At 43.3% G+C, this 11,956-nt stretch overlaps 1 protein-coding gene across 1 annotated transcript in view; it reads left to right on the forward strand.

Moving 5' to 3' along the window:
• LOC106872137 (uncharacterized) overlaps nucleotides 1-11,956 on the forward strand; it is a 28,527-nt gene that overhangs the window by 11,661 nt on the left and 4,910 nt on the right. Inside the window, exons 3-4 of the mRNA XM_014919009.3 lie at nucleotides 2,051-2,107; nucleotides 11,715-11,809. Of these exons, the coding sequence (XP_014774495.1) occupies nucleotides 2,051-2,107; nucleotides 11,715-11,809 (152 nt within the window). The remainder of the gene's footprint in view (nucleotides 1-2,050; nucleotides 2,108-11,714; nucleotides 11,810-11,956) is intronic.

The following is an 11,956-nucleotide window of genomic DNA, read 5'->3' on the forward strand; positions in this document are numbered from 1 at the left end:
AACCTTTTTTCACTTGCATTTACTGTTACTTAATCTAATGTTACCTTAGGTCGATAGTGTGATTAGAGGGAGACTGTCGTTCTAGTCCAGTGCGCCGCAACCTTTTATCACTTGCGATACGCTTATATTCTTTTCAAAATTCGGCGGCACACCTGAACTAAAAATATAACTAAAAGTATAGGGAGAAAATTATTTTCAGGTTATACTGCGGCACACCTAGCATCGTCTCGTGGTATACCAGTGCGCTACTGCTGTGAGAGTGCCTAGGTAAATGCGAAGCGTTCATAACATTCTTTTCTACTCTAGGCACAAGGCCCAAAATTTTGGGGGAGAGGGCCAGTCGATTAGATCGACACCAGTACGCAACTGGTGCTTAATTTAGCAACTCCGATGAAAGGCAAAGTCGACCTCGGCGGAATTTGAACTCAGAACATAAAGACAGCTCAAAATGTGAAGCAATCTGCCCGGCGTGCTACTGATTCTGCCAGCGAGTCACCTTACGGAGATATTAATATAAAAACTAGAAAGAATATCATTCTACAACATTGGAGCAATCGCATCTCAGTAATGTTATGGTTTAAAGGTAATGTAAGTTTCACAATAAGTACGCTCAATTTGATATAATTTTTACCTTTCGATGCATAAATTCCTGCCAGTTAAGGCTTTAGATTTCGCACGCAAATTACTTTCACATTATATTCAACCTTTTTGGTTATGTTTGAATATATATGCATTTCTGCTCACTATTTCGGGTATTCAACTTTAGCTGTCGTTATCGTCCTATTTTTAAAATGTAATTGACACCTCAATGGCCAAGTGACTAGGGCAGCGGACTCGCGATCGGAGGATCGCGGTTTCGATTTCCAGATCTAAGCTCCACGAGGGTTCAGTAGGGGGTGGTGGCGACCCCTGTTGTACTCTTTCACCCAACTTTTTCTCACTCTTTCTTCCTGTTTCTTGAGTAACGCTGCGATGGACTGGCGTCCCGTTCAGCTGGGGGAACACATACGCCATTGAAACCGGGAAACCGGGTCCATGAGCCTGGCTAGGCTTTAAAAGGGCGCATAAATAAAAATAAAAAATAAAAATTGGCACCTCATCCTGCAAATCCCTTGCAATCTCAAAGAATTTCTCTCCCTCGAATCGTGACAATCTGTATTTCTTAAACTAGCACAAAATTTGTGTTACCTTTTAAATTCATCCGTATTAAAACTTGAATTCAAAATTTCCCGATTTCTCTAACTGGTTAGTCAAATTGCTCCTTTTGTAGTAGATGAAATTAATCAGCTATCCACACGTTCAAGAAAAATATTGATTTCAAGCTTTAAGCACAAAACCAGCCATTTCGAGGAAGGGGTAAGTTAATTACATCGACACCAGTGTTCAACTGGTACTTATTTTATTGACTCAGAAAGGATGAAAGACAAAGTTGACCATGAAGTAGTTGTATGCTGTCAACTGAATGTGACAGTCCCATGAAGGGAATAATACTACTGTTGTTTAGACCTAGGAAGCTGCACCGCTTCCTGTCGGCCTTGACACATTTCTTGTGTCCTTATGTTTACAAGGGGGAGACAAGCACCTCCACCCAGCTAAGCCTGCATCCAGAGACATGTTTCTGAGTCTTTACTAGTCTCTGGATGCAGGCTTAGCTGGGTGGAGGTGCTTGTCTCCCCTTTGTAAACATAAGGACATCGGAAATGTGTCAAGGCCGACAGGAAGCGTTGCAGCTTCCTAGGTCTAAACAACAGTAGTAGTATTCCCTTCATGGGACTGTCACATTAAGTTGACAGCATACAACTACTTCAATGTATCACTACTGCATAAATCTCTCTGAGAGATTTAGAAATGTACTATTTCTAAAGTTGACCATTGAAGCTCAGAACGTAAAGACGGATGAAATGCTGCTAGGCCTTTTTTCCTGGTATGCAACCGATTCTGTCAATTTGCCGCCTTAGTTCAAGTAAAATATTGCAAATCTTTTCCTGAAACTCACACAACAATAAAGTAATTATACTTTTTAGCTTCTTTGTTTTTGTTTTGATTCTAGTTCGTATCTCCAGGAATTACAGGACTTATATTAGCTTACAAACAGCGAGTTCTAGCGGTAAGTCGGCCTTTTCTTATTTTTTCTTTTGATTATTATTTTAAATAAAATGTCAGGAAGCAATACCAATATGAAATGTGGGGGGAGAGAAAGCCCTTAGCTTTTCAGGTCCTTGTTAAAGGCCAGTGCGTGAATATTTGAAGTTCAGTGGTTACGGAGAAAACATTGTGATTTTGATGATGAAAGAATGGACGACGTCAGAAATAGAGGGTAAGAGAGGCAGTTGGGCCGAATAGGTTTAGGTGGAGGAGCGAAAGAATTTAGCAGCGGATGATTGAAGTATGGTGGTGAGTGAAATATTGTTTGATAGATAGATAGATAGATAGATAGATAGATAGATAGATAGATAGACAGACAGAAAGACAAACAGAAACAAACTGAAACAAACAGATAGATAGATAGATAGATAGATAGGTAGATAGATAGATAGATAGATAGATAGATAGATAGATACATTTCTTTTATTAGCCACACAGGGCTCAACGAAGATGGGACAAATACAATGTAGAGCTTTTCTTTTTGGGAGGGGGAAGGAAGGAAAAAAAAAAAAAAAAAAAAAAAAAAATTGGTGGTGTCGATCAAAAGGGATCGTAGGAAGGGAAAAAGGGGCAGTTCGATCAAAAGGGATCGAAAAAAAAAGAAAAGGAAAGGCCGATCAATAGGGATCGTGTATCACACAGTAATGTTCTCGTGTAAAAAGAGGGGAGGACAGTTTAGGTTTAGCCGTGGAAGGAAAAGCCTACGGAAAAGACCACGGTAACCTTGGTCAATATTCTCATTGAAGAAACTATAACAGTAAGTGACTCTCTTTTGCCTTTTTGTTTTATTTTTTTTTCTTGTTCATAGGGTTATGCTCAAGATGGCTCCGTCGTTCACACGTGCCATCCTTGCTACATTCACCCATCTTTTTTTGAAGCATTCACTAGACAAGACTTCCCTTTCTACTCTCAACTTCCTCTTCAGGTGATACTTGAAGAAGTTGATGAGAGATTGCCCAGAGAGGAAAGTCTTTGTCTCTAGACCTTTCAGACGCGTCCACCATACACATTCTTTCGCCATAGCCACAAGTACGATGAAAATAGCTCTTCCTTCCCGTTTAAAGGAAGGAGGCGCGACAATATTCACGATAGACTCGGCTGATAGACCGACTCGTCCCACACGCGATAGCAGTTGTTCGACGTAAGCCCACAGCTCGGAAATGGTGGGACACTGTACGAGTGCGTGCAGAACGGTTTCGTCGCTCTGCCGGCATCTCGGACAGGTCGGCCCCGTGTTTCTCGAGCCATGCCTGTAGAGCTTATCCCGAACGGGTAGTGCTTCTCGATAGCACTGCCAGGCCAGGGATCTCTGGAAGTTGTCCATAGGTCCCGGCCCGAAGGTCGTCTTAAACAGGCGGGTCAGGTATTCCTCGTCGACGCCCAGGTTCGCCCCGAGATCGTCGTCGTACCTTCCCTCCACTAATCCACTATAGAATGCGTTAGGATGCAGTCGCTCAAGGTTGACCCGGGTTGTTGGAGTTGCCGAAGAGCAGCGCGACACTCGCGGTGCCATTCGCCCTTCCTCGGCCTCTTCTTGATCCATGACTGCAGTTCGGTCATGGAGACGAGCTGCGGGAAAGCGCGCCGCACAAACGGCGACCACACCTGTTCACCGCTGTCTACGTAGAGCCGGAGATGTCGCAGTCTCAGCGCGTGTCTGCGCATCATCAACCACGGCATGCCCAGTCCTCCTTTTAACGGGTGTTGGCAGCAAACGGATCGCCTAACCATCGGAACGCTTCCTTTCCACAAGAAGCGGAAGAGGATGCGCTCCAGTTTGGTGATGGTAGGGTCGGGACAAGGAACGACGGTCAGGCGGTAGTAGATGACGGACGCGATGTACGTGTTCGCCACCTCCGCCCGACCTTTCAGGGAAAGCTTCCTCTCGGCCCATTGCCGGGCTAGAGTGGCCACCCTTCTCGTTATCTCGTCCCAGTTCTTCTCCGTTTGGAGGTCTGGACCAAACCAGACCCCGAGCATCTCAACCGGACCGTCAGTCCAACGTCCCACGACGGAGGCGCTACTTGACGGCATGGGGTTGCTTCTCCAGGTGCCGAGCCGCAAGCCCACTGACTTATCCCGGTTGATTTTCGCTCCCGTTACCGCTTCGTAGTCTCTCAGTGTCTCGCCGACAAGCTCGATGTGCTTTTGGCTAGACACTATGACGGTGACGTCGTCCGCGTATGCCGACACGCTCGTCCCGCATCCCAACTCTCGCGGGATGCCCCTCAGCGTCGCCAGCTTCCGCAGTAGTGGCTCGAGAGTCAACACGTACAGAAGCGACGAGAGGGGGCATCCCTGACGGACCGAACGTGCAATGTCGAAGGGTCTTGATAGATGCCCATTGACGCGAACTACCGAACGGATGCCTCTGTACAAGGCAGCAATCCAGCCGCGGAAAATGGGACCGAAGCCGGCTGCTATGAGGACAGCCTCCAAGTATTGATGGTCTACCCTATCGAAAGCTTTCGATTGATCTAAATTGATCAGGGCCCCACCCATGCCAGGTTCCTTAACTACCCTCTCTATGATGTAGCGCATCAGATGGAGGTTGTCATGGATGCTCCTGCCCGGCACCGCGCACGTTTGCGCCTTGCCGATCAGTTTCTCGATGACAAGCGCCAACCGCTTGGCTAACACCTTGGCCAAAATTTTCAAGTCTGCATTGAGCAGAGTGATGGGCCTAAAGTTATCTATGACGTCCCCCTTGTTTGGATCTTTCTTCAGCAGCGTTACGGCTCCTCGACTCACAAAACCGGGAATGCTCCCGTTTTGCTGCCAGTTGCAGTACACCGCCACCAAGACGTCTCCAAACAAGTCTGGCTTACAGTTGTAAAGCTCGTAGGGCAGACCATCCAAACCCGGAGATTTGTCCCTCGAGCATCCCGCCATCGCGTCCCTCACTTCCGCCGCCGTGATGGCACCTTCGCAGCACTCCGCCTCTCTTGCCGAGAGTCGTGGCAGGCTGTGCAGGTAGGCACTGAAGTCCACCCTGCGTTCTCGCTCGCCATTCGTCCCAAACAGTCGAGCAAAGTGCCGCTGAAAGGCCTCACACATTTTGCTTGGCTCGAGCAGTTCGCGCCCCTGTTCGTCCACCAGAGACCGAATGGTGGCTTTGTTGCCCTGTTGCGCCTCCGCCACCCGGGCCTCTCGTGCGGCTCCAACACCTTCGTTTCTTAGAGCACGCATCCTAGCCCTGACAACGCACCCTTCGTGTTTGGCGTTGAAGTGTTGGTCAAGGGCCAACCTCGCCGCCAAAACGTCGGATGCGATGCCACTTCTAATTGCCTCTTCTAGCTTCTTAACTAGTTCACCCTCTACTCTGTTTCTGTCTATGGCTAGTGCTTTGCTATACCTAACCGCTTCTGCTTTTATTGCTCTCTTGAGGGCAAACCACCATTTGTTATTGATGATGGCTCCTGTCAAAGCCCTCTTTACTAACGTGCTAATCCGGTCTCTGAAAACTGGTCTCGACGGGAAAGACGCGTTTAGTTTCCAGTAACCGCAGCCCTGCCTATGTGTCTTATCTAAGTCTAGCGTACACGTCACAAGTTTGTGATCCGTGTAGCTGACTATGTGAAATTGTGGACACCCTATGCTATCTCTATCTACTCTCCTACACAGTATTCTATCTAGATACGATCTCGACGACCCGATGCGGTTTGTCCATGTCCACATTGGCGCATTCGGGTAATCGAGTCGGTACCTGTCAGACAGTTGAAAGCGTCTGAGCAGGTCTTTGAGGCATTTGCATCCCCGTCTATTCCTATCTCTGCCCACATAGTCTAGATGCGTGTCCAAGGTAGCATTCCAATCCCCCACTAAAAGTAAAGGACGAGACGTTCCTAGGAATACTTCTAGACGTCGAAAGAAATCCGGCCTACCTGTTAAAGGTGGTGCGTATACTGATATGAGTCGAAAAGCACACCCATCGCTGCCATCGACATCCAGAACAACCAATCTACCCTCCGGGTCTATGAATACTGTCTTTACTTCGAGATCCAGACTCTTGCGAAAGAGTACCGCCGTGCCACTACCGCCCATTCTCGGCAGACAGGGAGAAAAATAAATGTTAAACTGTCTGCCAAACATGGACGATAGGGCCCGCGGATCATGGAGTCTGGTCTCGCTTATGGCTATGATTTCTAGTTTATGTGACTTTATGTCATTTAGGAGGTACCCTTGTTTCCAAGGGGACCCCAAGCCACGCGCATTTACACAACCAATCTTGAGCATCATTTTGATTTGAGTGTTAAAGTTTTATAAAGAGAGTCACTTACCGTTTGAGAGTTTTTGTGTCTCCTCCTTCGGGTTTTCTTCGAGGAGATCACTATATAGTTTTTTCGCCAGGTATTTTTGGCATTTGCCAACTGCCTTTGGAAAAATAGATTTTAGTGTGTGGTGCAGGGTTGGTGTTATGTGTAGTATTTTGATGTGTTCTGGCGGTGTTGTGTATGGGTGGTTGCTGGTTTTTATGTCTTCGTTTGTTATGTTTGTTTTTGTGTTAATGTATTCCATCAACTCTGAGTTTTTTGTGTTGATGGCAGTGAGCATTGTGTGTGTACTTGCTTTTGGGGTTTTGTTGCTTGTGTTGTAGTTGTGTGTGCTTGTGTTGGTGTCTGGAGTGTTTTCGGGAGTTGTGTATCTCCCTGCTTTGTTTGTGTTTGCTTTTCTTTTCTTGCTCCTCTTCCTCCTTCCTTTCTGGGCTATTTGCCATTCCTCATTACTTTCATCTTCCGACGAAGGTTCTGAGGAATCGGAAGGGGGTAGGGGCAAATTGTGAGCGTCTGTGTGTGCTTGTGTGAGTGGTTGTGTTGCTGTTTTTGTTGGTGCTGATGGCTTGTTATTTGTGTGAGGTGTGTGTGATGTGGGGGAGGGGGAAACAGTCTTGCTTGGAATTTTCTTTCTTTTCCCCTGCTTCCTCACTTGTTGTTTTTGCAGATGCTGTTGTCTTCTCAGTTGCCAGTGTTGCTTGTGTTTCTCTTGTTTTGATTGTTGATGGTGGTGTTGGTAGTAGGGTTTTTTTCCGGGTTTTGGTGGTTGCCCTTGTTGCTTTTTTTGGTTGGCGGCGGTTGGGCAACTGTCCTTGAGGTGTGCCTCGCTGCCGCATACATAACAACGTGGCCGCCTTCCTTCCACCACTACATATAACTTGTGGTCCTTTGCCAGTTGGATGTGTGTGGGGATCTTTTGGCACTCCTCTTCAGTGATGTGGAGGAGGACTTCGACTTTTTTTCCCCCTTCCCAGTTTTTCTCCTCTGCAGTAGCAATTTCTAATATATTTGCCTCCTCCATTTCGAGGCATATAGAACCTACTATCCACTGTGTTTCCACTTGTGAAGGGACATTCTTTACTGTCACCTTCGTCACTCTCTGTCCAAGATAACTCGGTATCATCACCAAGTCATCTGTGTGGAGAGAGAGTGTTGAAAATTCCTTCGCTAACTGTTCGCTCTTAAAGCGTACTAGGACCGTGGCAAATTTTCGTCCCCAAGTAACATGACTTTGAAAGGGCCATATCGGTTTGAGACAAATCTCAATTTTTTGGGTGGAGAAACTCTCCGGTCGCTTCGTTTTCTTGTTGATAAGTCTGTATGATATGTGCTTCTTGTTTGTATTTTCAATAATTGCTTTTGGTATGTGTATTTGTACAGTGTCACCTTCTTTCGTGAGAAGGGATTTTGTGTCATTGATTTGTTTTTGGGTGAATGTTAATATTGTTCTTTTTTCTTTCGTTGCATCGGCAAAATTTGTTTTTGTGATGCTGGCAGATATGTTATTTGTGGCGTTTGTGGTGTTGTTTATCTTGTTCGTCTTGTAGTTGTTGATGGTGGTATTGACAGTGGTGTTGGTACTGCCAGGTTCAAAGGTGGTGGTAGTGGCGGCAGAGTTTGTCGAAGTAGTGGTGGTGTTGGTGTTGAAGGTCGGTGTCCTGTTGTTGTTGCTGTTGTTATTGTCACTGGTAGTAGCAGTGGTGAGGACAGTGGTCGTGTTAGCAAGGACATTTGTGTCGTTGTCGTTGTTGTTGCTGTTGTTGTTGTTGTCTTTGTCGTTGTTGTTGTTGTTGTCACTGGTGACGGTGGCAGGCAAGACTGCTGTAGCAGCAGAGTTTGTACACGTGATGGTGGTAGTGGTGGTGGTTGAGGCAGCAGCAGTTGATTCAGAATCATTGCTCTTCTTCATCACTTGTCTGCGTTCATGCGGAACGGCATTAAGTGTTTTCGCCTCTGGCATTAGGAGCGGGAAGTCGGCCTCGTTGAAAACCTTAGCCATATTCGTTTTAAAGAATATGGCTAGGAACGAGGAAGATATGTTTGAATTTTTGGAAATAAGGCTCTAAATAGAGCTATTTCCGATTTGAAAAATATATGTTCACGAAGTATTTTGTGTTATACACAACTTATACAAAAATTTTAAAACAAAATAGGTCTTTTAAGAGGTGAAAAATGCAACTTACATGGGAGCCGATGTGTCTACCGTCCGTCCATGATGATAGATAGATAGATAGATAGATAGATAGATAGATAGATAGATAGATAGATGACTGGACAGAAAGAACGGCGGGAAGGAATTCATTATTTTCATAAGTTTTCTTAGTTTCTGATTAGTAATTAAAATTCCTCTCACGAGTGATTTCCAGGGGTGGGGGGGGGTGCTTTAATTAAAGCAAACGAGAAGACGTGATAACTGTTGTATTCAACATCATAATATAGCGAGTCAGAATTCTTATTTTAGATTAACTGTCCATAGAGGTTATACATCTTAGAATTTGTTCCTTTATAATCAGCGAGCTCTCTGCTGATGTGACGCAAAAGTTCTATCTGTCTCTCTGTTTGCTTGTCTTTCTGCCTCTATCGTATGCTCTCCCACTCCCTCTCTCTCTCTCTCTCTCTCTCTCTCTCTATCTCTCTCTCTCTCTCTCTCTCTCCTCTCTCCTCTCTCCTCTCTCTTTCTCACCCTCTCTCTTTCTCACTCTCTCTCTTTCTCTCTCTCTTTCTCCCCTATCTCTCTTTCTCTCTCTCGCTCTCTCCGCTGATAAACACTTGTCTTTAAAGTATCTCTACCTGCTGACCGTCTGTTGTCTTTTTGTTTCTTCCCCTCACTCTTTCTACATATATGTCCTAATTATACAATCGTTCATGTATATAAATGTATATATACATATATATATATATATATATATATATATATATATATATATATATATATATATATATATATATATATATACATGGAGATATGACAGAAGTAAATAGACACCCCATAAAATATCGTTTTATGTTTATTCTAACTTGAAAGTTTTATATTTTTTTATTAATGGATATGATTCAGGTTCTTTATATGACTGTTTAATCATGCCTCGTAAAAAAGAAGCCTTCGAACTATCCAAATTTCAAAGCGGCCGTATTGCGGGTCAATCTAAAAGTTGTCTTAACGTAAAATCGCAGAAAACCTTGGGATCCCGCTTTCTACAGTTAAGGGAGTGATTGTGCAATTCACAAGAGAGGGGAAGGAGTCCACATCACCTCGCCCAAGTTGACCAGGGCCCTCCTCTTTGTTAAGAGAAGTGTGGAGGATAATCCTCGTTGCAAGGCCTCTGACATAACAGAACACGTTGATGTCAGTCCCAGAACAGCTGTCAGGTATCTCCACAAACTTGGTTACTATGGCAGAGCAGCAAGAAGGAAGCCACTTCTTTAACCAGCCAATATCAAGCAGAGAAAAGATTGGACCAGTGAGATGATGGAGAGGCCACTAGCATTTTGGGACCCTGTCATATTCTCCAATGAGTCCAGATTTGCTGTATTTCCTGACAGTGGTTGAGTATGGGTCTGGAGACTGTGATCAAGAATTTGACCTGAAAAGATTGCAACCAACAATGAACCATGGCAGCTATTCTGTGTTGGTCTGGGGAGCAATTTGGAGCAATGGTCAATCAGAGCTGGTGGAGTGTAAGGGAAACATAAACTCAGATAGATATATGTCCATGTGGCAGAAAGGACTCCTTCTAATCTTCTCCAGTGGTGAAATGATTAAAGAAGACTATTTATGGACTAAAATGACCCAAGATTTGTTGAATGAGAATGGTATTAAAAAGCTTCCATGGCCAAGCCAATCATCAGATATGAACGCTATTGAACACCTCCGGGACATAATGGACAGGACACTTCATAAAAAGGACAAGAAAGCATCTTCAAAGCCAGATCTTTTGAGATTATTGCATGAAACTTGGCAAGAAATTCCTCCAGAGAATATTCGTCATCTGATCATTAACATGCTTAACAGAGTCCTTGCATTGAAAAATGCAAGGGGTATGTCTACTAAATATTAAATATTCATATTATAACATTTAATGAATAATTTGAATGTATAATTTCAGATTTAAATAAATTTTAGCGATTATAAGAGTGTCTATTTACTTCTGTTATGTCTGCGTACATGTATATATATATATATATATATATATATATATATATATGAACTCTACATAGTTTTTCTCTCTCCGATTTTTTCATTCTCTCTCCATTTTTTCCTCTTATTTCTTTCAGTCGAAGAGCGTAGGCTCGAAACATAAAAGACTTTTCCATTTTTCCCTAGCGTTAAACTAATACACCTGCTTGTTGTCCCTTCACTTGTTTTCGTCTTTTGTTTTTCTGTAAATTTGATATATATATATATATATATATATATATATGATGTGTATATATGCATGAATCTCTGTATAGCAAGTCTGTAAGACAGAAATGAAAAGCCGAAATTTTGGTCACACACTCCTTAACCTTTGAGCTAATAAGTACTTTAGATATAACCTGGATGAACCGGGGCTTTTATTCAAGTTCATATTGGCACATTCAGGTCATCCAGTATTTGTAAGAAAGCTGCCTAATCAAGTTTCCAAAAATTTCATATTCTTTCGCCTATTGAATACTCTTGCACAAGTTCAGCGTGCACCCAACATGCCAAATGTAATCGCTCACTAATACTAACGAGTAGGACGTTGCCCACAATGTTTCTAGATGTCTTTTAAATAACGTGTGGTCACCCAATCTCAGTAGAACCTTAACATTTCTTTTCATGTACAGGAGCATCGACTTACTATTTAAATCCAGAATGTTTGTCCCTTACTCGAGAACCAGACCATTCTGAAAATTAATACTATGCTGTTCGGTCCAAACCAACTAAAACGTGTGTAATCATCATTGTAATCAAATAAAAGTGCGAATGTGTGCATTCTAGAAATTGTAGTCTCTTTAATGGCTACCACATCAATGTATGGCGGTTCCAGATCGGTAAGCAGGTATGTGTATGTGTAAGTGTATTTATGTGTGTGAATTATATAAATATATATACTTATTCCTTTATCGCACGGACGGAGCTGCTTGCCCCTACATATAAGAAATATCCTTCAGCGAGGCATAACCCCATATGATTCGTATAGAGTTTATGATTTCTATCATGGTATCAGTTTCTATAGCTCAACAAACATATTGAATATTTTACAAAGTTCAACAATTTAAAGCATTTATTTTTTTAATATTTTATTTTTTATTTTTATCGGAATGAAACAGTTATCAAGCCATATTGGAGTTTCTGCAGTGTCTTTTGTTCTGGGTTGCTTTTCAACATATTATTCTGTCATGGTAATTTATCAAACCAGCTGCAAGTAAGTATGCATTCAATTGTTTGTGTTGATTTATATTGTTTTGTTTTTTTTTCGTATCCAGTGACATTCCCAATTACACTGTTCAAACACGTTATTTGAGGCTGCTCTGCCTAAGTATTCAACATTGTCACCCAAATAAGAGCGATA

The sequence above is a fragment of the Octopus bimaculoides genome, chromosome 2 (genome assembly GCF_046866305.1).
Source record: "Octopus bimaculoides isolate indiv1 chromosome 2, ASM4686630v1, whole genome shotgun sequence".
In the NCBI taxonomy this organism is placed as follows: Eukaryota; Metazoa; Mollusca; class Cephalopoda; order Octopoda; family Octopodidae; genus Octopus; species Octopus bimaculoides.